Source organism: Giraffa tippelskirchi, chromosome 4 (assembly GCF_054371585.1).
Source record: "Giraffa tippelskirchi isolate mGirTip1 chromosome 4, T2T-mGirTip1v1.2.pri, whole genome shotgun sequence".
In the NCBI taxonomy this organism is placed as follows: Eukaryota; Metazoa; Chordata; class Mammalia; order Artiodactyla; family Giraffidae; genus Giraffa; species Giraffa tippelskirchi.
Window position 1 is genome coordinate 156,842,940 of NC_137278.1, and position 26,252 is coordinate 156,869,191.

Consider the following 26,252-nt stretch of genomic DNA (forward strand, 5'->3'; position numbering starts at 1 on the left):
AAAGAGTCAGAGAGACCGAGGGGATCCCGAGAGATAAAGGGGGAGTAGACACCGATCAGGGGCACAGAGATAGAAAGAGCAGGAGGAAGAGATGAGAGAGACAAAGGTAGGGGTAAGAGGGTGGCGGGGGCGGGAAGACACTAGGAGGGAGCCTTTAGCAACTAGAGAGACAGAGATGGAGAAGGAAAGTGACAGGCAAAACGAGTGGAGGACTTAGAGTGAGGGGAGTCAGAGAAGACAGGGGAGAGAGACACCAGAGAGGAGACGGGGTATGGCTAGACAGGGGGCAGATCCAGACCACAGGAATTCAGGGGTGCACAGACATGGGAGCAGGACCAGAAGCCCCGGAATGAGAGAGGGAATGAAATCTGGAGGAGGAAGGCAGGGGCAGAGACTGGGAGATACCAAGAGAGCCCCACAGAGAAGGCAGACACAGAGGATCAGGGGAAAGCAGAGATGGGAAGACAGACAGCCCAGCAAAGAGAGTCAGCGCTGGTGGGAGCACTCAGAGTTCAGGGGGAGGTGGTGGAGAATTTGAGTCCAGAGGAGCCCCAGCTATGAGAAGGACCCCAAGACCAGAAGGGAGCCTGAAGAGAGGCTTCAGGCTGGTCTCCGCAGGGGGATCAAGAGATGGGAGAACTGGACATGGAGGTTAGGAAGGGAGGCTAGGAGGAAAAGAGACTAGGGCCAACCTGAGAAGGTGGAGAGGTGGTGGGAAGTCCTGAGACCAGAGGAAGACTTGGAGCCAGGAAGAATGTGAATGTGAAATTGAGGCTTGATTCAGGGATAAAGGAGTCAGTAGGCTGAAAAAGGCAGGGACTGGCGACCACTGGGGGAGGAGTGAGAGGAAGCAGGGCCAGAGACCACTGTGCTGGCAGAGCAATCTGGATCTCTGGATTCCCGGTGTAGTTTTGGGTCTGGCAGGGCTCAGAAGTCTGAGAAGGGGCTTGTAGTTGTAGGCGCGAGGATGAGAGAGAGATCTGGCTTCAGAGGCCTCAGTTGGAGAAAGTGAAGTCCCCAGGGGAGAAATCCAGATGTAGGACCAGCCCTAGGCTTCAGGTGTAACCCTGGATACAGCCAGAGGGCAGAGTAGAAGATCGCCAAGCTACTACAGTGCTCCCAAAGTGCTTAATTTTTTCCGGTTTTGGATACCTCTTCCCAGACTCTCAGTTTCTCCAGGATGATTTATTGAGTCTAAAGCCCTAGAGGTCGGGTCCTCCTCACTAGGGAGGATGCCCACATCCTTTCTCTCTGCCTTGCTTCTCTCTTAACTAAACAAATTGTTTCTCTGTGTGCTCTCCCACTTGTAGTATGTCTGCAATAATAAACTTTGTACAAAAAAAACATTAATGAAGCCCTAGAGGTCAATAGACAACCAATAGACTGAAAATATTTGAGGGGATCAAATCAGCTCTGGTTTCCTGGCACACATAATATTTATTTAATAAGTGGGTGGATATTATTGGGCTTCTCAGGCAGAACAGAGGGACACTGGTTTCCTCTTTGGACTAGATGGAGCCCTGGGTGTAAGGACAGAGTTGGGCTTGGGAACTGGGGTGGAATGAGGCAGGGGGAAACTGAGGGCGCAGGTATAAAGAGAGGAGGTTGGGTAGGGATGAGGAGGACCAAGGTAGGGAGCTTTGAAGAGATGATCTCTTCTGTGGAGAACAGGAACTAAGACTGCAGCAGAGTGGAAAACAAACAAACAAAACAAAAACCTTAGACAGCTGGTTCCTTCCAAGACATGAGCATCTCAACCTTTCATCGTTTCTTCCTCTATAAAATAGGATCGCCTTGCCTACCCTCACTGGTTGTGAGGATTACACAGCAGTCAATCAGTAAGGGCTTTCGCAGGCTCCTTCTTCACGGTTCTTTGCTCTACTTTCTGATTTTCCAGAGCGGTGATTACCTTCATCCCATACTTTAGCCTATCCTGTTCTCCAAAACGTTTTTCTGATGTCATTTCCTCAGCAAAATTCAAAACTTCTTGAGAGCAGAGGTGGTGTCACCTCTCTTCCTCAGAGGAAGTGGCCCAGTTTTTACTTTCCTACTGAACATGTAACTAGTGGCAGGTCTAGGAGATGCAAAGAAAAAGAAGACTTACTCCAGGGTTTCCCTGGTGGTCCAGTGGTTAATAATCCACCTACAAATGCAAGGGACATGAGTTCATCCCTGGGCCAGGAAGATCCCACACCCTGCTGAGCAACTAAGCCCTTGCGCCACAACTACTGAGCCTGTGCTAGGCAACAAGATAAGCAACCGCAATGAGAAGCTCAGCTCTTGCACCACAGCTAGAGAGTAGCTTCATCCTGCTCTCTGTGACTTGAGAAAGCCTGGTACGGTGCAGCAACAAAGACCCAGTACAGCCAAAAAAAAAAGAACAGCAACAAAAAGAAAACCCAACCAAACAACAATAGAAAAACTTAGCCTTCCTTTTCAGGGAGCATATAGAGTAGATAGGACACTAGGTAAACAATCTTGGCCAAAACTCCAGACCAGATGCCTCCTTGATATTGCCATTTAGAAACACCCTCAATCATGGATGAAATATGGTAAACAAAGAACATCTCTCCCCTGAATTGTGCTCCCATTCTGCTATTTCATTTTAGTGAATGACAATCATCTAGGTCAGAAACCTGGATGTAGCCTTTGCCCTCTATCTCTTGATCATCTCCACAGTATCTTGGCACAAGTGTTTCCTCTTCTTGGAACAACTTCCCCCTCCTACCTCCATTCCCTCCCTCCCTCCCCTCAATTTACTCTTTCTTCAGGTCTCAGTATAGATGAGATTTTGGATATGTCTTTCAGGAGTCTGCTCCTGACTCCCAAGTGTACAGTAGATGCTTCTCCTAGCTATATCTGTGTCTTGTGTGTCGTGGGGCTTACTCACATAGCTTCTAGACTCAAACTGAGGCTGCATGGGTTTAAGACGCAGCTCTCCCGCTTTTCTGGCTGTGTGAACTTGACTCGATGCCTCAGATTCCTTATCTGTAAGGTGGAGATGACAATACTGGACCTATTTTATAAGGTTATGAAGATTAACTGCCTGACACTCAGTTCTAAATGAGATAATTAGTCATTACTATTACCCAACTTATCAGTCTCACACTGTGAGATCCAAGAAAGCCAGAACTTTTTTCAAAGAATTCTTTAGTGACTTTGAATAAAGAATGAATGAATTCTGCTCGCTGGCTCTGGTCAGAGTCTCGTTAGGGAAAGAAAACTGTATGTGTATGGTCAGAAGGAGTTATGAGTATCTGCCAAATACTAGAGAGCAAGAGTTGAGAATTTGTGACACAGAAAGGATTTCTGCTTCCTGGCTTCCTCCCGCGGATTCATTTAATCCAATGAGTGGGCAAGACTGCCATCTGGTGGTGGAATCTGGAATTTCTGCTTCTTGGAAGTGGGACTAAAACGGACCTTTTTGCTTCCCCCATACTTGGCGTATTTTTCACTTCAGATTTCTAGTCTGAGAAGTCCTATATCATAATGTATTAAGGCTTGCTCCTCTCTCCACCCTCTCCTATATCTTGCCTCTTTCCTTGAGTTCCCTCAAGCTTGGGAATGTTGGGTTGGGTTCCCTTGGGTTGCAGGTAACCCCCGGGAGTTCTCTTTCAGGAACTTCAGATTTCCGGCTGTTCTAGACCCAGTCCCGAGGAAGGAACGCTACTGGCTTTACGGCAAAGGAGTTAGGAGAGATGTGGACATTTAGCTCTTTCCTCACCACAACACTAGCTAACCAGGGTTTGTGGTCCCGCCCACTGCCCTGGTCTCCCAGGCAACTGTCTTCCCGCCAAGGGTGCCCCCTCCGGGTGTTACCCAGGCAACCTTCAGTCCCTTTAAGGTCCTGACTGGTTCATAGCAAACGTGGGTTGGAGCCCAGCGGGAGGCATTGAGCTTTGAAGGCTGTGAACTGCCGAGAGAGAAGCAGAGATGAGGTTTCAGGAGGTGCTGGAGGAAAGAGGTGATTGTGTAGCCTTGTGTAGCGGCGCCCTTATGTTGCATCCTCAGGAAAAGGAGCTGTAAATCCTGGGAGCCAGGTCAGCAGGGCTCTAGGCCAGAGGCACCTGGCCCACTCTCAGAGTTGCAGACTCCAGCACGGGGTGGGGGCGGGGTGGGGGGGAGGAGGTGGAAGCGGGGTGGGGGGACGTGGGGGGAGCCACTCTAAGGGTAAAGGGGCACAGCTACCGTGCAGGCCACCCCACACCCAAACTGCCTTGTCCATCAGAGCTGGGTTTAGTGGGCAATAACTCATGACCCCTGACCCCCCCCCTTCTTCTTGCTTCTTCCTCCTAAAGGCCCTAATTCTAGGGTCGGTGGACTCATTCCCTGGCACTGCAGGTCTTTCCAAGGAGGGGGAGGGCTAGGCCATAGAGAAGCAGCTGGGGAGGGGGATTCCCTAGTGGGGAGGGACTTCCCCTCCTGGTCTTCCCAGCAGGAGCCTCTGGGGATGTAGTGTGTGGAGGCTATTCTGGGCTGGGGAGAGTCTGCTGGTAGAATGGATCCTCCCAGGTCCCTGCCCACATACCCTGAAGCCCTCAGGGAGAAGCTCACTGTGTAATTACCATCCTCTCCCTTACCACATTCTAAACTATCATTATCCTCCCTGGATCAGCTGTGTTAACCTCTTTGACCCCAAGGCACTCTGAGAGAAGTAGGAGGTTGGGAGGAGGGACCCAAAATTCGCTTTTGGAGGGTTGAGGGTGGAGGAGGGTGGGATACAAGTGGGGAACCCTGAGATCACTTGGAGTCACATGTTCCTCCTGTGCCCCTTCCTCTCTCCGCTCCCCACTACCTCTCAGGGCAGGCCGAGCCCTCCCTGTCCTGGGGTGCACCCTCTTTCCACTTTCACTCTTGGTCTCTCTGGGCCTGCCCACTTTTCCTGTCTTTCTTTCCTATTTCTGCTTTTCCAGGCCCAAGTGGTGGGGTCCTGCTGGGGGCGGTAGGCCCAGGCTGGTCCTGTGGCCCAACCATGCTGGCAGGAGGCACCACTATTCCAGTTGCAGGCCCGAGAAAAGGAGGGGTGTGAGCACAGAGTCTGCTTCTTTGGGGACTAAGCCCTGGTGGATGAGCTGACCCAGCCCCAAGGAACAGAAATTCGAGCTAACCAGTTGGCCCACATTGCTTCTTTCTCCTTTCTCCCAGATTCTGATCTGCTCCCTCCCAGAAGAAACCATAGTTTTGTCAACTCTCAAGTGGAGACCTCTGCCCCCTGGGCAGGTCCTGGAGCCGGAGCCACACATCAGGGAGCTCCTGCCCCAGGGGGTGCATAAAGAGGTCTTAGGCTGGAGCTGCCCAACCTGCCCAGTCACTGGCAGGCATCTGATTGACCCCTTTGGTAACAGTGACATGGGCTGGGAGGAGGTTGGGACAGGAGTCCGGCAAGAGAGAATGAGGGGCCAGAGGTCAGGCGCTGGGGGCCCCAGGAGTAGGGAAAGGAACAGGTAAAAAGAGAGCAGAGTGCTGAGGATCCAGCCTGGCAGTCGGGGCTGGGGTGAGGTGGAGCTGAGACTGGAACCCTGGGCCAAGGCCAAGGTGTGTAGGAGGTGTCCAAAGAGATTGGCTTGTCCCTTCCAACCCTTTCCTTAGCCATCTAAAGTGAGGTGGCATCCAGGTATTACTCAAAGCAAAATCATTTGAACTCCCATGAGTCTAAAAACAGGGTATGATTAAGAGTTATCATTCTTTTTTTAAAAAGTTTTTATTTTGTTTTGAGGTATAGCCAATTAACAATGTTATGACAGTTTTAGGTGAACAGCGAAGGGACTCAACCATACATATACTTGTATCCATTCTCCCCTAAACTCCCCTCCCACTCAGGCTGCCACACATTGAGCAGAGTTTCATGTGCTATACAGTAGGTCCTTGTTGGCTATACATTTTAAATATAGCAGTGTGTACATGTTCATCCCAAACTCCCTAACTATCCCTTCCTCTCATCCTCCCCCCCCGCCCCCGGCAACTGTAAGCTCATTCTTGAAGTCTGTTTCTGTTTTGTAATTTCATTTAAGACATCATTTTTAAGCTATATTGTCATCCTGCTCATTTCACTTACATGCAGAGTACATCATGTGAAATGCCAGGCTGAATGAATCACAAACTGGAATCAAGATTGCCAGGAGAAATATCAACAGTCTCAGATATGCAGATGATACCACTCTAATGGCAGAAAGTGAAGAGGAACTAAGTAGCTTCTTGATGAGGGTGAAAGAAGAGAGTGAAAAAGCTGGCTTAAAACTAAACATTCAAAAAATGAAGATCATGGCATCCAGTGCTGTCACTTTGTGGCACACAGAAGGAGAAAAAGTGGAAGCAGTGATACATTTTCTTTTCTTGGGCTCCAAAATCACTGCAGATGGTGAATGCTGCCATGAAATTAAAAGACGCTTGCTCCTAGGAAGAAAAGCTATGACAAACTTGGACACCATATTAAAAAGCAGAAACATCACTTTGTAGACAAAGATCCATATAGTCAAAGCTAGGGTTTTTCCAGTAGTCATATACGGATTTGAGAGTTGGACCATAAAGAAGACAGCACCAAAGAGTTGATGCTTTTGAATTGTGGTGCTGAAGAAGACTCTTGAGAGTTCCTTGGACTGCAAGGAGATTAAACCAATCAGTCTTAAAGGAAATCAACCCTGAATATTCATTGGAAGGACTGATGCTGAAGCTGAAGCTCCAATACTTTGATCACGTGATGTGAAGACCTGACTCATTGGAAAAGACCCTGATGCTGGGAAAGACTGATGGGAAAAGGAGAAGAGGGGGCAGAGGATGAGATGGTTAGATCACCGACTCATTAGACATGAATTTGAGCAAACGCTGGGAGATAGTGGAGGACAGAGGAGTCTGGCGTGCATGGGGTCACAAAGAGTCGGACACGATTTAGAGACTGAACAACAGCAACAATACTTAAGGTAACAAAACTAGCCCTTTCATTCTCCTCTGATGCTCACAACTGTCCTGTGCTGTGAGGAAGGGAGTGGTCTTCCTCCTGCCTAAGTGGGAGAAAGCTGTGGTTCAGGGAGGGCGAGAGTTTAGCCAAAGTCACCTCATGTGGGGCAGAGCTGTCTCTCACCAAGGCTTCTGACCTCAGGGTGTTGCTTGCTGGTGGCGAACATGGTGCATGGCACCAGAGTTGGTGTTGGCCCCACAGTGACTGGAGTCTCCTCTTTGTGCCCCCAGACTCGGGCAATCAACATCTCCAGCCTTGCCCTTGTTTTGATCTAACCCTGAGATCTGAGAGCTGCTCTCAAGCACCCCTGCCTCCCTCCTATCCAAAGCTAGGGCTTCTGGATTGAAATCTCAGGTCCCCAGTTCAGACCCGACCTCTGGACCTTAAGTTTCCACATCACCCCTCCTGTCCTCCCAGTGAAGAGGGCATCCTTTTTCTTTCTCTCTCCCATCCCTGTCTCCTCCTGCTTCCTTCTCCCCACCCTGTACCTCATCCTTCCCCTCTGTTTCCCCTGCCCTCTCCCCCAACTTCTCCCTTGTCTTCCACCTTCTCTATTTGCTCCTGTATCTCCACACTCCTCTCCCACCCTCCTCAATTCTTCCCTTCTCTTCCCTCCTCCCCTTCCTCATGCCTCCTGGCTCCTCTCCCATGCTCCCTTAGCCCCAAGGGCCTCCACAGGCAGGAGTTCCTAGTTCACTGGGGCCTCCCTTTCCCACCAGAGCACCTGGGACAGGGGCGGGTAAGAATGGGGGCAGAGAGCTAAGGACCCAGCCTGGCAGCCTTACCTCCAGTACAGCCCCTCCTCATGGGGCTCAGGCCAGGGGCCTGCTGAGTGGAGGGGAGAAGAGGTCTGTTGCAGGTCTGGGCTGTGGGAGGCCCTGGGCACTGGCTGCAAGCTGCTGTGCGTTGTACTGGGTCTGGCGATGCCTATGTGCTCTCAGATGGCACCACCCTTGCTTGGGACACCTGTGGCCCCCATGCCCTGCTGCTGGCTCTGGTTGGAGAGCTAGAGAGCAGCTTGGTTCTGCTGTGTGGGGAGGGGGAGGGGAGAAGCCCACCCCAGCTCACCCACCACCGACAGGTGCCAGGCACCCAAGGGACAGAAGCCTGAGCTAATCAAGTGTATGTATATATGTATGTGCTCAGTTGCTTAGTCACCTCCTACTCTTTGTGGCCTCTTGGACTGTAGCCTGCCAGACTCCTCTGCCCATGGAATTTTCCAGGCAAGAATCCTGGAGTGGGTTGCCATTTCCTCCTCCAGGGGATTTTCCTGACCTGTGTCTCTTGTGTCTCCTGCACTGGCAGGCGGGTTCTTTACCCTGGGAAGTACAGCTAATCAGGTGACATTTCTGGACACTAGCCCTTGGAGTTGGTGCTGGAGGCTTTGAAAGATGTGATATGAAGAGCCAGGTCTGAGGTCAGCTGCCTCCCCACTCAGAGGTACCCAGGGGTCTATGCCAACTTTCCCAGCTATCAGGGTAGGCCATTCTTTTTAAAAAAAATAGTGTCAGTGACATAGAGAACAGACTGGTGGTTGCTAACGGGGAGAGGGTTAGGGGAGGGATGGAGTGGGAGGTTGGGGTTAGCAGATGTAAGCTTTTTTACCCCCACTTTTTATCTATTCTTTTGGCTGTGTTGAGTCATGTCGGATCTTAGTTCCCAGTTGTTGTTCAGTCGCTCAGTTGTATCCGACTCTTTGTGACCCCATGGACTGTAGCGCACCAGGCCTCCCTGTCCCTCACCATCTCCCGAAGTCTGCCCAAGTTCATGTGCATTGCATCGGTGATGCCATCTTAAACCTGTGCCCTCTGGAGTAGAAGAACGAAGTCCTAACCACTGGACTGCCAGGGAACTCCCCGAGCTTTTATATATAGAATGGATAAACAAGGTCCTACTGTATGGCACAGGGAACCATGTTCAGTGTCCTGGGATAAACCATAATGGAAAAGAATATAAGAAAGAATATATATATGTATAACCGAATCACTTTGCTGGACAGCAGCAGTTAACCTAACACTGTAAGTCAACTAAACTTCAATGCAAAATTTTGTGTTAAAATATACATAACACAAAATTTACCATTTTAACTGTTTTTAAAGTGTTCAGTGGCTCTAAATACATTCATATGTTGTGCACCTGTCACCACCGTCCATCTCCGGATTTTTTTCATCTTCTGAATCAGAAGCTATATACCCAGTGGAACAATAACAATAACTGTCTCTATGAACATGACTAGGAATGTGACTAGGAATGGATTTTTCTTGCCGTCCCCCTTCCAGTTCCACACAGATCTGTCCCCCTGGGTCTCCTTGGCCCCATCCTTTCCTATCTTCCTTGGCCCCATTTTTTCTCTCCAAGCTGCTGCCAGCACTCCACCCTGGCCACAGTGTGTTTCCAGCCTTCCCCCTGGTGTTCCTCTAGGAGGGTCCCATCCTCCTGACCCTCCTCCCAGCTCCGCCCCTGCCTGTCTGGAGGCCTCCACACTCACCCAGGGGGTGCTCACGATCCTGCCTTGGCTCTGCTCTGGAAAATGCCACCCCACCCAATGGCCTTCTCTTGCTTCTCACTTTTCTTTACTATTCGGCGCTTCTGGCCACTGTCCTCTCCTCCTGCTCTGAAGTTCTCTTTTCTCTTGGCCTCTGAGAGGGCGAGACAGAGGAAAAAGCAGAGGATTTGAACCCAGAGATCTGGGTTCAAATCCTAACAATGCCCTTTACTAGCTTGGACTCAGGGCATGTCACTCCCTGTCTCTGAGCCATGAGGTTTCAGAGTCAGACATGACTGAGTGACTAACACTTTCACTTTCAAAACAGGACAAATCACACAGCCCTCACTGGGTTGTCATTAGGATTAAGAGAACTCATGGCTCTAAGCGCCCAGCACTGGGCCTGGCAGAGTGAGGGAGTCGAGCTCTGCAACTTCCTTTCCCTTTGGGATCATTTACTGCTACTAACCCCTCCCCCATTTTCCTTAAATGCAAGAGTTTTATGAAATCCTGTCTCAGTGTTCTCTTGCCCTGGCCTTCACCCATCTGTGCATTTGTTGTTGTTTAGTCGCTCAGTCGTGTCTGACTCTTTGCGACCCCATGGACTATAGCCCACCAGGCTCCTCTGTCCATGGAATTTTCCAGGCAAGAATACTGAAGTGGGTAACCATTCCCTTCTCCAGGGGATCTTCTTGACCTAGGGATCGAACCCATGTCGCCTGCATTGGCAGGCAGATTCTTTACCCCTGAGTCACCAGGGACGCCCTGTCTGTGAATTTCGATATCACTTTCTCTTTCTAGTCTGACTACTCCTCTCTCCTGAGTCTCACATTCCTAATTGTAGGTGGGACATCTCTACGCGGCTGCACCTTATGTGCCTCCCGACTTCGGTGACCACCACCTCTCCCTTGGGCTCCCGGGTCTGGAAACTCTGAGTTACCTCAGACTCTTCCCACTTCCTCTTCTGCTCCCACAGGTAGGCAGTCACCCCGTTCTTTGATTTTCTCTCTGAAGGGCCTTTCCAAGGATTTCCCCTCCTTTCCCTGGTTCTGGCTTTCATCAGCTCTCCCTTGGACCAAGATGTGCCAGCTACCCTCAGAGCATTCATTCCTCCTCCTTTCAGCAGGAGGTCGGCGTTCACCCTCTTGGTAATTTCCCACCCTCCCCTTTGCCTTGAGAACACACCCTACACAGCCACTAGGTTCTTAACAGTCGTGTCAGCCAGTCTGTCTTTTTTTTATTTTAATTGGAGGCTAATTACTTTACAATATTGTAGTGGTTTTTGCCATACATTGACATGAATCAGCCATGGGTGTACACATCAGACTGTCTTCTTTTCACTTCATCTATTGTTTTTTGAAGTATTCCAAAGTCAATTACAGGTGTGACATTTCACCCTGAAATATTTTAGTATCCATCTTTAAAAAATAGAGAAAATTTCCTATATAATCATACTAGCATTAATAACATTATTTTCTCATGTCTAATCTTCAGTTATATTCAGATTTGCCTAGTTGTTCCAATACTTTGGCCACCTATGGAGAAGAGCTGATTCACTGGAAAAGACCCTGATGCTGGGAAAGATTGAGGGCAGGAGGAGAAGGGGGTGACAAAGGATGAGATGGTTGGATGGGATCATTGACTCAGTGGACATGAGTTTGAGCAAGCTCCGGGAGATGGAGAAGGACAGGGAAGCCTGGCAGACTGCAGTCCTTGGGGTCGCAAAGAGTCAGACATGACTTAGCAACTGAATGACGAGTTCTTCCTAAAATGTCTTTCACAGTCGGTTTGTTCAGGCGAAGATTCAATCAAAGACCAAGCATTATGCTTGGTGTTTTGGTAGCTAAAGTTTCTCAATCTTGACTGCCGACCACCTCCCTGCCCACCATCTGTCACCACATCCTTCCCCAGCCCTGTGAGCTAGCCAACCCCAGTATGCCATGCAGGATCTTAGTTCCCATGCCCCTGCATTGTAAGGGCTTTGTTTTTTTTAACTGATTTATTTTTGGCTGCGCTGGGTCTTCATTGCATGTGGGCATGTGGGCTTTCTCCACTTGTGGTGTGTGGGCTTCTCATCAAAGTGGCTTCTCTTGTTGCAGAACACAGGCTCTAGGGAGTGCAGGCTTCAGTAGTTGTGGTGCACAGGCTTAGCTGCCCCGTGGCATGTGGGATCTTCTTGGACCAGAGATCGAACCAGTGTCTCCTGCATTGCAAGGCAGATTCTTAACCACTGGACCACCAGGAAAGTTCCTGCTATGGACTTTTAAAACTAATCCTTTTTACACTTGGCCCTTTCCTTGTCCCTGGAACTGAGTGACTGCACTTTTATTGTCTAAGGTCACCTCAGAGAGTGGGGCTTCCCAAGTGGCACTAGTGGTAAAGAACTCGACTGCCATTGCAGGAGACATAAGAGGCGCAGTTTCGATCCCTGGGTTAGGAAGATCCCCTGGAGGAAGGTATGGCAGTCCACTCCAGTACTCTTGCCTGGAGAATCTCATGGACAGAGCAGCCTGGTGGGCTACAGTCTATAGGGTCACAAAGAGTTGGATACGACTGAGTGACTAACACACACACCTCAGAGAGCACCAACCTCCTTGGTGAAATTCACTCTTTTTTTTCTCTGGGGCAGAGGCACCACCTGTTCCTCCCTCTGAACTCATCCAGCTGCCACCAGGGGTTTCTTCCTCTGTTCACAGTGTGAGCTTGCTTCTGCCTGCTGGCACAGGACGGGGCCACCAATTCTCTTGCCTCACTGGCCCTGTGCCCAGCACATGGCTGGCAGAAACAGATGAATACTCCTTTCTTCAGCATCTTGGCTCCTCCTGCACAGCCCACCTGCGGTGATAACTGGGAAACAAAGTCCAGAAGTGGAGAAGGACATGGCGATCCACTCCAGTGTTCTTGCTTGGAGAGTGCCATGGACAGAGGAGCCTGGTGGACTGCAGTCCATGGGGTTGCACAGGGTTGGACAGGACTGAAGCGACTTAGCACGCACGGTCCAGAAGGGCTTCGGTGTGTCTTACTGAAAGATTGTGATTCTGGAAGCTGGTTCTCAGCCCAGCCCAGATCGCTTTCCTTTTGCTCTTAGTTTCTTTCCTTCCTTGACGGATACTGAGGCTCAGGAAATGGTTCTTCAGGCTGGATGAGAAGAATCTAAGGGGCGGAGCCCAGGCGGGGCGGGCAGGTTGTAGTGGCTGGTTATGGCCTTGAATTGTTCACATAGCTCCTGGGGACCACCATGGCTTACAGGGAGGGAGGGAGCTTGAGACCACCCCCTCACCTTCCAGTCCTCTCTTGGCCTTGCCCTCTGGGCTGTCAGGATGGGATGGGGCAATCCAGGGGATATATGCCATGCCCGCGTGAGGGTCGCCCCCAAACCTCCATCGCAACAGGGAGATCCCGGAGGGGTGGGAGCCCACCTATGCTACCCTCCCACAGAGGGAGGAGCCTGACTCTGACGTGTCCTGATTGGCTGGGTGACAGGGTGCTGAGAAGGGCTTCCTCCACTTCTCGGCTCACTACTCTGGAGCCCCAGAAAACAGAGGAGGGGTTAAGAGAGGGGTACAGGAACACCCACTCTAGAACGCTGGAGGCTGTGAGGCTGGGGCCTTTCTTCAAGTTTATTCTGGCCCCACCAGATCCCAGAGAGTCAGCAGCTTGCTCTGTTGACTCTGGGGCAGGGGTGGGGGGCTGGAAAGGAGTTGGAACGAGAAGAGGGTGGGTTCTGGGTGGAGGATGAGGAGGCCTTCTGAAGACCATCTAGTCATCTCGCCTCAGCTTTGTAGCCCGACCCGGCGCTCAGAGAGTAACTCCGGGCGGCTCCTCCCTCCTTTGGCTTTCACATGTCTCCTCCCTTTCCCTGAGCCAGAGAGATCCAGGCGGTGCCGAGTCCCGCTCTCCTACCCCGAGGTGGCCCCTTTCTGGGGGCGCCAGAAGGGCCTCAGGCACCCCGAGGTCCTGCCCTGGGTGCCCTCGCTTGGTGGAGGTGGGCACTGTTTTCCGGGCGGGGGCCACTTGGCCTCGACCGGGCGGGGGGCTTGGCCTTCCCCGTGTGAGCCCAGTGACTCAGGCCGCAGCTGTTCCCGCGTCACATGAGGGAGGCTGGAGGCCACTCGGCGGGGGAGGGGGCTGTGGCTGGAGCCGGGGCGGGGCCGCGCTCCGGGCGGGGCCGGAGCCGGGGGGCGCAGCTAGAGAGCCCCTGAGCGGCGGCGGGAGAGCAGCACAAGACCTCCGGGAGCCCAGGTGAGGCCGTGAGACCCGCGAAGCTGCGGCGGGGAGGGGGGAGGGGATCATCGGTCGCCCCCAGCTCGGGGGCTCGCCCCAGGCCTCCGAAGATCCGCCGCGCTCCCCGCCGCTCCCGAGGCCTTCGCAACTTTGCAACTTGGTGAAGTTCCGGAGGCCCGGGACGGGCTGGGGTGCGGGGGCGCCGGCCGCACTTCTGTTCATCGGTGATCAGAACCCAGGGGAAAGGGCCCGGGGGTCGGGCTGGGGTTGAGGAGAGTTATCCGTGACTGGTTGAGTGGAGAGGGGTGTTTAACATCTGGGGGCTGGAGGGCCGAGGGTGGGCGTTAGGTCCTGGCCGCTGCCGGCGCCCTCGGGTGGGTCCCGGGCCCCGGGAGGCGGCGGGGTGGCGTCCGGGCTGGGTGGCGGGCGCCCCCACCCTCTCCTGCGGGTAGAAGAGGGGGCTGGAAGACGTGGATCTGACCGCGGGCTTCCGGGAGGGAGGGACCGGGAATGGGGGCCGCGCAGGGGAGGTCTCGAGGGCCGGCGGGGAGCTCGGAAAACGAGATCCCCCCTCGACCGGTTCTGATCCCCCTGCCCCTCCCTCTGCCCCAGGCCAGGCAGCCATGGCGGTGGAAGGAGGAATGAAATGTGTCAAGTTCCTGCTCTACGTTCTCCTGCTGGCCTTCTGCGTGAGTGGGGAGCGGGGCCGGCGGGGGCGCGCTGGCAGGGTGCGGGGCGACCTGGCTCCGGAGGGCTGAGGGCTGAGGGGCCAACAACGAAGGCAGCTGGAGACCAGATGTGGGAAGAAAAAGCCCGGGCAACAGCCGAAGCCAGCGCGGCCGTCCCCTCCTCTAGCTTTCGGGAACCTCTGAGGCTGGCTTGGGCCGACAATGGCCGGTCTCCTTCTCCGCAAGCCCTCCGGGCCCTTCCTGTCTGGTGACCCAGCCTCTTGTGATATGGGACAGTGGGGCAACCAGCCAACCGCCTGTTCTGTTGCTATCGCCGCCCCACGCCTCGCCTCGGGTGTGCCTCCGCTCCCCGCTTCTCTATTCTTTCCCTCCACCCCTTTATCCCTCTTCATTCCCTCATCTCCCTTCCCGGCCGCTCGGGGTGGGTAAGGGCTCTGCCCATCTCTATTGCTCCAGTCCTGGGCTCCTGGCTTGAGGCGCTACTGTTTGTCCAGGGAGGGACCTGCCACTCTGACCCCTTTAACCCCCTCCCTTCTCCCAGCCCAGTAGGCCTGAGGTGCCGTCCTCACAGCTGATGAGGATGTGGTCACTGATGAGGATAGTGAGAGGGCAATTCTGGGAGCCCTGGAGGCCCATAGGAAGAGGCTCAAAGGAAGCACTGCTCTGTGTGAGGCATGTGTGTCCTGGGATCAAGGCTTACTGGAAACTTCTCTCTATTGCATTTGGTGAGGAGTTGCTTGAAGGAAGGTGCAGTTCCTCCTGACGGCTTTCTCCCAGAGAGCCTTGAACAGTTTGCCTAGCCCTCACCGTGGGGCAAGGATAGGTCAGCCTCCTCCCCCAATGTCAAAAGTTTCCTGGAAATGTGAGAATCAGTCTCTCTGGAGTGGGCTTCCGTCTGTGTCCTGGGTCACCCGCCGCCTTCCACCATGGGGGGCTGGTGGGTGGAGGGTCTTCTGAGCCCTGACCTGCCCTCCTCCTCACAGGCCTGTGCAGTGGGACTGATTGCTGTGGGCGTAGGAACCCACCTTGTCCTGAATCAGACCATCACCCACGGGGCCACCCCTGGTTTCCTGTTGCCCGTGGTCATTATCGCAGTGGGTGCCTTCCTCTTCCTGGTGGCCTTTGTGGGCTGCTGTGGAGCCTGCAAGGAGAACTACTGTCTTATGCTCACGGTGAGTGGGTGTGGGCCAGCGCGGGTGCCTGGGGCTGCCGAAAGGGCATTTCTCTGGGCAGGGTTTGGGGGGTGGGTGGGTGAGGGAAACCTTGAATGTTCCTGAGACCGGCAGGGCCCTCCCACCCAGACTCCAAACCTGACTCCTGTCCTTTGCACCTGCAGTTTGCCATCTTCTTGTCCCTTATCATGCTAGTGGAAGTGGCTGCAGCCATTGCTGGCTATCTGTTTAGAGACAAGGTAAGCAGAGAAGAAGGGGAAGTCCTTGCCTCAGAGGCCTGGCTGCTCTGGGACCCAGGTGCCCTGAGTTCTGATCTCCACGGTGCTTCTCCCTACTCCCAGGTGAGATCAGAATTTAATAAGGACTTCCGGCAGCAGATGCAGAATTATCCAAAAGACAACCAGACGGCATCGATTCTGGACGAGATGCAGAAAGATGTGAGTGGGATTGCTGGGAGCAGGGGTAGTAGGAGAAGGAGATTCTTACCACCATGTTGAAGATGGAGGGTCACTTAACAGCCTTTCCCCCCATATCTCTGCTCTCCCCCAGTTTAAGTGCTGCGGGGCGGCTAACTACACAGACTGGGAGAAGATCCCGACCATGATCAATCGAGTCCCTGACTCCTGCTGCATAAATGTCACTAATAACTGTGGGTTTAATTTCATCGTGAGGGACATCCATACTGAGGTAGGAAGGGGGCTGAGATAGTAGGGGACTTGGGGAAGCTGGGAAATGTTTCAGGAGGTGAGAGGGACCAGGGGTGGAGGTGAAGAAGGTTGGGGCTCTGGGAAATTGGGCGTCAGGGATCGGGAGGGAGTCTGGTAATGCTGGGGATGGGGTGAAAGGGACAGAGTGTGGGGGAGCCAGGTGGGCAGGGAGGGGGGGTATGGGAAATTTCTGATGGGGTCTTATCTTGTGTGCCTGCCACCCGCCAGGGCTGTGTGGAGAAGATTGCGGTCTGGCTGAGGAAGAATGTGCTGGTGGTGGCTGCAGCAGCCCTGGGCATTGCCTTTGTGGAGGTGAGAGGCACCCTTGGGCATCTGGGAACTAGGGGCAGTGGGAGGGTGCTGAGCAGGGGATTGGTCTGTGGAGGGGAGCCCTGGTTGTCTCTGGGTCTCTTGGGTGGGTCTCTATCTTGCCTCCCTGACTCCTCTTCACCCCCATCTCTCTCTGTCCTTCTAGATCCTGGGTATTGTCTTAGCATGCTGCCTTGTGAAGAGCATCCGAAGTGGCTATGAGGTGATGTAGGGGGTCTGTCTCTTCAGCCCCCTCATCCAGGAGAGTGGGGTAATATACTCCAGGTTTTTCAATTAAACGGATTATTTTTTCAGACCCCAAAGAGAAAGAGTCTCAGTTTGTCTTAAAAAGTGATACTTTATCCCTTCTCCCTCTTTATCCATGTTCCCATCCTCTGGGACCCTGTTCTATTTGCATCTCTGGGAAAGGCTGGCCTGTTTGGCGGGGGTGGGGCAAAAGGAGGCTTTTGCTCAAGGCTTTCTTTGGTCTGGCAGTGGATGTGGGGATCCAGAGCAGGTTGAGGCCCACTGCCCTCCCTGTGTTGCCAGGCTCAGTGCTGAAGGGTTCATGAAACCATCTCCCAAGTCAATGGGATTCGCTACAAAGGTCCTACCTGGGAGAGGCCAGCCTACATCCACCTTCGACATCTTCCCCCTGGCCTTCTGCCCACCTCTGAGGTCCCAGCAACTCCCTCCTCCACTAATCCGCAAGGGGGCCTGGCTTCTTTCAGGGTGGTGACAAGTCACTTTTATACCTGTGCGGCCAGTTTATGTCCTTCTTGACTTACTTTAGATAATAGAAATATAATAGAATTTAAGAGGTGGGTGCTCGTTTTTCCATGGAAGCCACCCAGCTTGGCCTTGACTCCTCTTCACCACCTCCCCACGCCCCTATTCCCACTCTTTTAACACTCGACTTCAATCTTATTTCACGCAGAAAGGCGACGTCCAACAGTGCCCTCTGGTGGCCACGTCTCTAGGTGCAGCTTCAAACACGCAAGACTCCCCTTGCGCCCCCTTGTGGGTACTAGATGTTTTGCAGGTACTAAACACGCCCGAGACCCTGGAGGATGTCACCTTAGGTGGTGGTGGTGGTTGAACCCATATCTCCTGTGTCTCCTGCATTGGCAGGTGTATCCTTTACCACTGAGCCACTAGGGAAGCCCCAGCCTAGGTTAGGAGTTAAATGGGGTCAGTCTCCCACTGTGCACCTTCATTTCTGCCCACCCACAGTGTTTTTTGTTTTGAATAATACACATTTATTGAGTGACTATTTTATGCCAGGCACCAGGCAGTACCAGGGTGGGGGACAGAATAAATCAGAGTCCTTGCCTTGAACAACCATCTCTTGCTGGAGGGCTGGATTTAGTAGACCGTCTGGGCAGGCTTGGGAAGGACCCAAGTGAGCACAGCATCCACCAGGCTGGCTGGCAAGTAGGAGGCTGGCAACCAGAGCAGCTTGGCATCCCAGCCTGGGCTGTAGCGGGTTCTGGGGTGACGGGCAGTTAGGGCATGCTCCAGGCACCTGCTCACCTTGGCCAGGTCCGGGTCACAGATCATGTTCATGATATGCTGCTGCACTCTCAGGTCTGCAGCCCAGTGGACGGTTGTAATCAGTGTCCCTGTCCTGCTCCAGCCCACCCCAGGCCGTGTCTCCTGGGGTTCTCAGTCCCCTCCCCAGTGTGGGGTGTGGGCAGGTTGCCTATGGCTGGGGTGTTCTCCTATGGCACCCTGTTCTCCCTCACCCCCTCCCTGACTGCCCTGCATGTCTCCTCCCAGCAGGCTGATGCAGGACTGGCCTTCCGGCACCCTTGTTTCCCTTCATATGGCCCTTTGTGGGCCCAGCTACTCACATTTGGTGAGGAAGGCCTCCCCATAGAGGGCCTGTGTGGCTGGCGGTAGCCGTGCCCAGCAGGCCTGCAGGGTGTCCTCCAAAGTTGCCAGGTTTGTCACAGGAGTTCGGAAGAAGCCAGGTTCCACGATAGAGACCCGTACCCCAAAAGGAGCCACGTCTCGCCTGGAGTGAGGGCAGAGGGAGGGCAGAGGGAGGTTTCTGGGTTCTTGTTGTTATAGGGAGAGGACCTTCAGGGACAGGCATAGGGAGGCTGAGATGGGAAAAGGGTCAGGATTTCTGACAGGAAGAGACATCCCCACTGCCACGGGATGAGGGGCAAGCGGGCCAGAGGGAAGGCGGAATTTCATTTGTTTTTGGCCACTTTGTGTCATGCAGGATATTAGTTCCCCAACCAGGGCTCAAACCTGGGCCCCCTGCAGTCAAAGCGTAGGGTCTTAACCACTGGACCACCAGGGAGTACCCAGAACAGACTACCCAAGTCCAAGTTGAAAGTATATTTCTGTGATGCTGATTGGAAGATTAAATAACTGAGGCATAGGGACAAAAGTGGATATTGATGCTATTTGCTGAGTGATGATGACAGAGGAAGGCTTCCTTCAGAAGGCGGGCTCAGCTTGAGGGAATCAAAGGTCTGTTCCAAGTTCAGGCCCTGTTCCTATGGTTGTCAAGTCTCCCTTGTGCTCTCATGGGACTTTGAACGTTATTGTCTAAAGATAAGGGGCAGGAGGACATGAGGACCAGGCTTTATAGGTATACGTGCCAGTGCTCCCACCATTGTGTGGTCTTGGGTGAGTTGGGTATGTTTGTGTGGTGTGTGTTAGACCCTCAGTCGTGTCTGACTCTGCGACCCCACAGACTGTGGCCCACCAGGCTTCTCTGTCCATGGAATTCTCCAGGCAAAAATACTGGAGTGGATAGCCATTCCCTTCTCCAGGGGATCTTCCCAACCCAGGGATTGAACCTGGGTCTCCTGCATTGCAGGCAGATTCTTTACTGTCTGAGACACCAGGGAAGCCCATCCCCTAAGGGTGTTAACACCTACCCTTACAGGATTTTAGGGAGAATTGAATGAGAAAGTGTTAAAGGTACTCATGGTAAGTAAAGGTTATCATTAGTAACAATAACACTAATGAGAGTGGGATTTTGGGGGCATTTTCTATGTACCAGGCTCTGCTGGGGCCTCACATGTACCCTCATTTTATTCACCCATGAAGCAGGCCTCATTGTGATTTAACAGGAGGAACAAACTGGGAAAAAAGCAGTAACTGACTAAGGTTACCAAGCTCACATGAGTGGAAGCTGGGATCTGAACCCAGGAAGTCGAGCCCTAAACTGTCTCATAAGCCCTAAACTCTACCATGCCATGTGGTGGGCAGCTGCTAATTTGTTGGTTGAGCAGGCTCCCCCTGGGTTGGGAGCGGAGTCCCCGCCCCTCTCACCTCAGGCTGTCAGAGAAGGCCTCCAGACCAAACTTGGAGACACAGTAGCCCCCTCCATTGGCTGCCAGGCGGCCCAGGACACTGGTGATGTTGATCACTCGGCCCCGGGCCTGCAGCAGCAGGGGCAGCAGGGCAAGGGTGACCCCGATGGGACCCAGCGTGTTCACATTTAGCACCCGCTGGAAGTCCTCCCGCGTCTGCCATGGGGTGGGCCCAATGATGCCAGCCACACCAGCATTATTCACCAGACCAAAAAGCCCTGTGGGGGGATGAGAGGCGTGGGGTAGGGGAGGCATTCCCATGGCCCCTCTCCTTCCCGGGAGGATCTGAGCCCTGCTACCCCCCCCCCACCCCAGTCTCTCTGGCTTCCCACAGCCCTTGTGTGTGCACACCTCACATGCCTAGCCCTCTGGCCCCTGCCACACTCACCTGCTTCCCCAACGTGCGTTTCCACCCACTTGGCTGCCTGCCGGACGCTCTGGGGATCTGTGACATCCAGCAGAGTGGTGTGGAGGCGGGAGGAGGCGACCCGCTGGAGGTCCTCCGCCCCCGAGGGTGTCAGGCAGCTGGCCAGGACTCGGAAGCCTCTCTGGTCCAGCCTCAGGGCAAGGAGCCGCCCGAAGCCTGAGTCACAGCCGGTGATGAAGATGAAAACATCGCTGGCCGGCAGGCACTGCCGGTCCCTGAGCAACCACAGCGCTGCCCAGAGCAAGACCCCCAGCAGCAGAGGCAGCCACATGGCCGGAGCCCAGGTGACCTGCAAGTGGCAGCCGAGGCTGGGCAGGGGGACGTGTCTAGTTGACGCTGGCCCGCCAGCCCTCACCCCTCAGATCCTTGCCTAGCTGGAAGTCTCTGGTTTGAGCGGATTGACAAATTACCTGCTTGGCAGATAACTGGCAGACAAACTGGTTCATCTAAGTAAAGTGAAGATCTGGGCAGACCCTGTATCCGTGGGTAACTTAATTGAAAGGAGATGAGACCGGCTGCATGGGAGCAGAGGGATCTTGTTTGTTGTCACCTCTTAGCTCCTACTAAACCAGCTGAGCCCTGTTTTTGGAAACACATAAGGGACCCCTGCATTCTAGTCCTGGTGGCTCCAAACTTACTGTGTGAGGCTGAGCACTGCCCTGTGTCTCTGAACTTGTTTTCTCATCTACCAAGTAGGGCTAACACCCAGCATGCCCACCTGGGAGCTGTGGAGGATCAAAGGGGATAAAGTGTGAGGGGACACATGAAAAGCTTGAGCCTTTGAGTTATCAATATCACCAGTCTTCTCATAGCCACTGCCCCACCCCTCCCCCCAGTACCCTGCTTACCTCCTCAGGGGAAAGCTGTTGGCAGGTACTATAGCACCTGAAGCTGCTCCTTTTGTTTTGCTTGAGAAACTTGTGGTCCAGGTCTTCCCAGGCTCCCACACTAGCTACAGCTAAGGCCAAAGTCCGTGGCGGGTGGACTGGGTGCCAGAAGTATTAAGTGCATGTGGGGCCGGCGGAGGGTGGGGGAGGAGGAGCCAGGGAAGCTGGGCCTGCGGGTTGAAGCCAGGGCTTGGCTGGCACTGGCCAGGAGCGCCCGGCTCCCCCCTTGGCTTGGTCTTTTCTAGTGGGACTTCCTGGCTCCCTCTGTCACGGATTCTTAACATGAGGGTATCTGTCCAGGATGGCAGCTGCCCCCCTCGATTGGTAACCTTGGACCTGTCATTCATCCCCCTCCCTGACCTGAAGTGCTCCCACACCCAAGAGTTAATCTCCCACCTGGTCCAGACTCATGACACTGCTTAGCACCAGGCTGGGAGAGGCCGTGAGCACATGGAGAGGCAGAGAGCCAGAGCTGGACCAGGCCTGCTCCCTGTCTCGTTTATCCTCTGCCGGAAATGGGAGTCCTGGGTTGGGAGGCTTGGGATGGGGCCCACTGCCCTTCTCTGGAAAGGGGTGGGGAACTCCCACCTTCTGCTTACCCAGAAAATACCTGCAACAGGTACCAGGCCTGAGGAGAAGAGACTTGAGACTGTAAGAGGAAGCTAGTTCCAGTCCCTACCCAAAAGAGACACCCAAAAGGTAGCATCTCTTAAGAGGAAGAGACTTTGAATCTTCCATCCCTGCCCCCCACACTAAGCTAGTAGTTCCTTGAGACAAACACAGAGAAATGGAAGCTTGTGTTTTATTCATGGGCTGTCAGCCTCCCTCCTGCCCGCCTGGGGCAGGTAGGAGGAGTGGGGGAAGGGAGGGCAGGTGGGACTAGGAAGGGGCTGACTGCAGCTGCCCTTTGTAGACGTACTCCAGCGCAGTGGCAATGGTGCGCATGTCCAGCTCGATGCTCCGAGCCCAGTTCTCCACATCCCCAATTTCCTGGAAGGGAGGGGGCAGGAGCCCAGGCGTCAGGGTAGGTGGGGTGTGGCTCCAGGGGCTGGATGGGGGCACATTCCATCCATCCCCTAGAAAGGGCTTTGCTTGGACCCACCAGCTGCTTTTACCTCTTCCTCTAACTTCTGTGGCACTGGGGCCATAGATTTCTGGGCTTTCTGGGACTATCCCCACTTCCTTCTTAACCCCAGGCCAGAGGGGAGCCCCTGAGGGTGCAGTCAATGGGGTCATAGGATGAGGATGGTGAGGTAGGCAGTGTGGCTTACCTTGAGTGCCTGGTTGAAGTTCTCCACCATCCCGATCCACTGGCCTGTCTGCTTGGCAAACTGGGCTGCCTGGACCTGCAGGGTCTTCACCTCATGGTCAAGCTTCCTCTGGTTCATGTAGGCCTGGGCCACACTAGAGGTTGGAGAAGGAGGGAGGCCATCTCACCCAGCTGGTGGGGAGTGGTCTCCAGAACTAACACCCCAGGGCTGCAGTAGGAGGCTGCTCAGGAGTCACGCTGGAGAAGCCTTGGGATTTCGGCCATTCCTGGATGTAAGGCAAGTGACTAGAGTGCATGCAAGTGAGCCCGGTCCCTTCCTTCCACTCCCAGGATTCCCAGGAGAGCTAACTAGATACAGACCATTTCCTGCCCTGAAAGGAGCTCCCAAAGCTGGGGGAGAGAAGGGAGGGTGCACTTGGTCGGCGGGGGTGGAGGGGGTACCACTGGGGAAGAAGCTGGGAGGGAAAAGGGGCCGTGGGGAGGCTGGGAAAATCCAGCAGCAGGGACACATCTGGCAATGATTGGGAGGCCAGGGATCGGTGCAAGAAGTTGGGAAGGGAGATCAGGCCCCTCCCTGAATCCGGGGTGGGATGGGAGAGCAACCCCCTCCCCAGGAACTCAGGGTCAAGAGAAGACATCCCAAGGGCTGCTTCCTGGCTCTCTCTCCCAGTCCTCCTTTCGCCCACACAGATGAACGGAACACATACACGCACTCTCTCTCTCTCTTCCTTCTGCTCTAGGCAATAGTCTTTCTTTTCTCCTCAATCACGGTTCGCTGCAGTTCCATTACTGCCACGAGGTTGGTATCCTCAGTCCTCTGCCCACTCACCCCCACCCCCACAATAATTGTGCAACAATTGTTCTCCCTAATTGGTTGATGAATCTTTCATTCTCTACTCCAAAGCTCTAGGTCAGCTGGGAGACTCCACATCCGGTGCCCCCACCCACTGGAATCTGTGGGGGCTGGAGGGGAGGAAGGGGGTTATGGGGGGGGTTCCAGAGAGTGGGAAGGACACCTGACAGGGGCTGAGATAGACTGAGCCTTTGTTTTCCTTTCCTGGGAATGAGAGGAGCTGTGGGCAGCAACACAAAAGGCTTTCTAATCTGGCTTTGGCTTAGCTGCCCTCTAAGCTGGACATAGGGTGAACCCAAGCAAAGAAAGAGAAGCGGGAGAAGCCTGGGCCAACCTCACAGCAGAGCACAGGAGGTGCCGACGTGTGAGGGAGGGAAGGCGTCGACCCTGTCCCTTCTCTTTGGGAGATAGCTGGGTCACAGTGCGGGGTGTTATAGGAGCTGAAACAGTAATCGCAGGGGGCTCCCAATGCTTCAAGTTTTCCCTGGGAGCTCCTGAAATCCCCATTTTCCCCATTGACCTCCTGTTTTCTCTCATTCACACTGAGTGAAGGGGGAGAACTGGAGTGGGGCTCAGAGGTCCCAACCACAGCCTTCTCTTCCCCTAATCTTCCCGAGATGAGCAATGAAGATGACAGTCCCTGCCTGGCTCACTTGGGTGACTCAGTCTCTAAATTCACAACCAAGCTATTCCACTTGCCCTGGGTAGAAGGCATCACACTGCCTCCTTTCTCCCAACAGATGGCCTGGCTATCAAATCATCATCTCTGCACTTTTCTGAGTCACTTGGGGTCAAGAGACAATGTTCTCTACTCCTTCCCATGTATCTAGTCATTACTGGAATCCTTACTTAGGACGGGAGCAAGGGGTGGTTTCTGGAGACCCGGAAGGATAGGGGAGTGTCAGCCTGGCTCTGCGGTGGCTCCTGGCATAGGTTCTGCCCTCACCCTCACCAGCTGTGTCATCTCTTTCCTGCCAGTTGCTCTCCAGACTTGCCAGAGGGTGGGAGGTGCAGAAAGAGAGGGTGGGAAGCTGTGGGGAAGGACGGTGCTCTCCTTCCCGCTGGAAGTGACAGCTGTACTTGGAGGGGTGAAGGGACGTGGCCAGATGGCATCAAGTCGTGAGCACCAAAGAGGTTATTGTTGAGAAGGGGAAATCTGGCTGCTTTTCCACCGGCCGCAGCTGCTCCCCCTGCCCAATGTTAGCGGTGAGAGCTGACTCAGGACTCCCTCCATAAAAGTTAAGCTGGGTGGGGGAGGGTAGGGGAATGACCGGAACAGCTCATCCCCTCAGGAGCAGCCTGAGGGCTAGGCCAGTGCCTAAACTTGGGTGGAGGGGTGTTCGTGTTGATGGGAAGAGGTTCATACCCCACATTGAGGTGATCCACCAAAGCTTCTGTCAGGCAGGTCGCTGCAGTGATGGCCTCTCGCCTTCTCTTCTCTGGGTGGAGGGGGAAAAGGGATTAGACAGGAGACTTGGTTTTTTGAGGAGTGATACTTAAAGTTCCCCACCCATTCATTACTATTCTGCTAGCTATGGGAACACCTCAGGTCACCTCAAGTCCAGAGTGCCAGAGCTGAAAGGGCCTTGCAAAACTTTCATTTTCGAGCTGAGGAAACTGGTAGCCTGAGAAAGGAAGCGATTCGCCCAGGGACGCTAACGAGTCCTTGGCAGCGACCAGGACTCCAGACTCTGAGGCACATTTTCCCCACTGGTTTGGCCTAAAGATTGGTAACTCTGGGGTTCCCAGCCTGGATTCAGGATAGAAGGGCCCCATCCCCATTTCGGCAGTTTCAGGCCTCCAAGAATCCCAGTCCTGTGGGGTCCTCAACACCCTCCTCTCTTCGGGAGGTTTCCGTCCCACTTCCAGGACGAGCGGCTCCCTGGACCAATCGGTACAGCGTTCCGTCAGCAGGGGGCGGGGCTAGGACACCGCGGACACAGCGCTGGGGGCGTTGCCTATGGGGACACTAATGCTGCTAAAGGGACCAGGGCCATTGGCAGGGGAACGGAACTCCCCCCCGACCAAAGCTCCTGTAATTTCCTCTCCCCCAAGCCCGCTCCCTTTCCCGGATCTGGGCCGTTACTCGAGATCCAGGCTCCGGGCTGAGGCTAGGCCGCAGAGGGAGAGAAAACGGCGGGCTGGATATTCGGCTTACCCTGCAACTCTTTGCGTTCATTCTGCTTGGCCTGGTGTTCTTTCAGCAGCCGGGACAGCATGGTCGCGGCGGGCTGGGGGCAGGGCGTGCCCGGCCCCCCTCCGCCTCGCGGAACTGGAACTTGCTGCTCGGCTCCCGCGGGGCCGGGGTCACGTGGCCGCAATGTCACGTGAGGCCCGGAACCGCCCTCCTCTTGAGACCTGGGGTGGGTAGGTAGTGAGGATCATGGCTGGGAAGGGAGGGGATCGTAGGGGCAGGTGAGCTCTTATCTTTATTGGGAACTCACTTTGGTAAGTGTGGGAAGACGTTTTCTTTAGTACTCAGATTTCAGAACAGTTTTTAATCTCTGGATCCCAGGATGCTAGGAGGGTTGTTGTTGCCAGGCTGTCTATCATGGTTCGGTTTTTGCGGGAGCAGAGGTTCCCAGGACTCATTGAAATTCTTTTCCTTCCCTGGCCTTTTCCTCCTGGCAGCTCTGGCCGGTTCTCTGAATCCTCTGCTCCTCCCTCTAGAGGGGGAATGCTGTCCTCTCTCTTCAAGCCCTGTCTCTTCTCCCCACCCCGCCAGAGTCCCTCAGCGTTTTAGGCATTTCCAGCGGCCTCCTAGGGAGCTTTGCTAATTTGGCTGGCTATGTGTGGTGAATTGTGCCATTCCATCTCTGTCCTTTTGTGGTCAGGGAATGCGAACCCATTTATTTCAGTCTTACCAGCAGAACAAGTGCTGCCGCAAAAGTAGAAGGTAAATTATATAACACCTCTCTGAACTAAAGAAGTGTTTCTGG

At 54.0% G+C, this 26,252-nt stretch overlaps 3 protein-coding genes across 6 annotated transcripts; 1 reads left to right on the plus strand and 2 right to left on the minus strand.

The window, feature by feature from the left end:
• The first annotated feature begins 3,858 nt into the window (after positions 1-3,858).
• On the plus strand, positions 3,859-16,864 carry CD63 (CD63 molecule). 3 transcript variants are annotated; one of them, XM_081595257.1, is made up of 9 exons: positions 3,859-4,040; positions 6,062-6,917; positions 14,277-14,353; positions 15,337-15,525; positions 15,690-15,764; positions 15,867-15,962; positions 16,075-16,212; positions 16,461-16,544; positions 16,708-16,864. In XM_081595257.1, the coding sequence occupies exons 3-9, from the start codon at positions 14,288-14,290 to the stop codon at positions 16,771-16,773; spliced, it is 714 nt and encodes a 237-aa protein (XP_081451383.1). In that variant the 5' UTR covers positions 3,859-4,040; positions 6,062-6,917; positions 14,277-14,287; the 3' UTR covers positions 16,774-16,864. The 3 variants fall into 3 exon arrangements, with proteins under 3 accessions (XP_081451383.1, XP_081451382.1, XP_081451381.1); XM_081595256.1 differs by having other exon boundaries at positions 3,859-3,964; XM_081595255.1 differs by lacking the exons at positions 3,859-4,040; positions 6,062-6,917 and adding an exon at positions 13,596-13,682.
• Positions 16,865-17,776: 912 nt separating this feature from the next.
• RDH5 (retinol dehydrogenase 5) lies at positions 17,777-21,865 on the minus strand. Of its 2 annotated transcripts, XM_081595259.1 has the most exons (6): positions 21,790-21,865; positions 21,152-21,360; positions 20,265-20,611; positions 19,836-20,094; positions 18,395-18,558; positions 17,777-18,130 (listed from the first exon to the last, which is right to left on the minus strand). In XM_081595259.1, exons 3-6 carry the CDS (start codon positions 20,572-20,574, stop codon positions 17,907-17,909), a joined length of 957 nt encoding a protein of 318 aa, XP_081451385.1. In that variant the 5' UTR covers positions 20,575-20,611; positions 21,152-21,360; positions 21,790-21,865; the 3' UTR covers positions 17,777-17,906. The 2 variants fall into 2 exon arrangements, with proteins under 2 accessions (XP_081451385.1, XP_081451384.1); XM_081595258.1 differs by lacking the exon at positions 21,790-21,865 and having other exon boundaries at positions 20,265-20,592.
• A 113-nt stretch (positions 21,866-21,978) lies between these two features.
• BLOC1S1 (biogenesis of lysosomal organelles complex 1 subunit 1) lies at positions 21,979-25,610 on the minus strand. The gene is made up of 4 exons (XM_081595260.1): positions 25,472-25,610; positions 24,680-24,752; positions 22,462-22,594; positions 21,979-22,180 (listed from the first exon to the last, which is right to left on the minus strand). The coding sequence occupies exons 1-4, from the start codon at positions 25,530-25,532 to the stop codon at positions 22,070-22,072; spliced, it is 378 nt and encodes a 125-aa protein (XP_081451386.1). The 5' UTR covers positions 25,533-25,610; the 3' UTR covers positions 21,979-22,069.
• Between the last annotated feature and the right edge of the window lie 642 nt (positions 25,611-26,252).

What these genes read in the sequence shown, in the direction of transcription:
- RDH5 (XM_081595259.1), bottom strand. Translation starts at nt 20,574, where the DNA reads ATGTGGCTGCCTCTGCTGCTGGGGGTCTTGCTCTGGGCAGCGCTGTGG. An exon ending in AACGCACGTTGGGGAAGCAG is followed by an intron (nt 20,095 to 20,264) that starts GTGAGTGTGGCA and finishes ATCCCCCCACAG; the next exon opens with GGCTTTTTGGTCTGGTGAAT. An exon ending in GGAGGCCTTCCTCACCAAAT is followed by an intron (nt 18,131 to 18,394) that starts GTGAGTAGCTGG and finishes ACTGGGCTGCAG; the next exon opens with ACCTGAGAGTGCAGCAGCAT.
- BLOC1S1 (XM_081595260.1), bottom strand. Translation starts at nt 25,532, where the DNA reads ATGCTGTCCCGGCTGCTGAAAGAACACCAGGCCAAGCAGAATGAACGC. An exon ending in TGAACGCAAAGAGTTGCAGG is followed by an intron (nt 24,753 to 25,471) that starts GTAAGCCGAATA and finishes CCCTCCACCCAG; the next exon opens with AGAAGAGAAGGCGAGAGGCC. An exon ending in GTGGATCACCTCAATGTGGG is followed by an intron (nt 22,595 to 24,679) that starts GTATGAACCTCT and finishes TCCAACCTCTAG; the next exon opens with TGTGGCCCAGGCCTACATGA.
- CD63 (XM_081595257.1), top strand. Translation starts at nt 14,288, where the DNA reads ATGGCGGTGGAAGGAGGAATGAAATGTGTCAAGTTCCTGCTCTACGTT. An exon ending in TGGACGAGATGCAGAAAGAT is followed by an intron (nt 15,963 to 16,074) that starts GTGAGTGGGATT and finishes GCTCTCCCCCAG; the next exon opens with TTTAAGTGCTGCGGGGCGGC. An exon ending in TGGGCATTGCCTTTGTGGAG is followed by an intron (nt 16,545 to 16,707) that starts GTGAGAGGCACC and finishes CTGTCCTTCTAG; the next exon opens with ATCCTGGGTATTGTCTTAGC.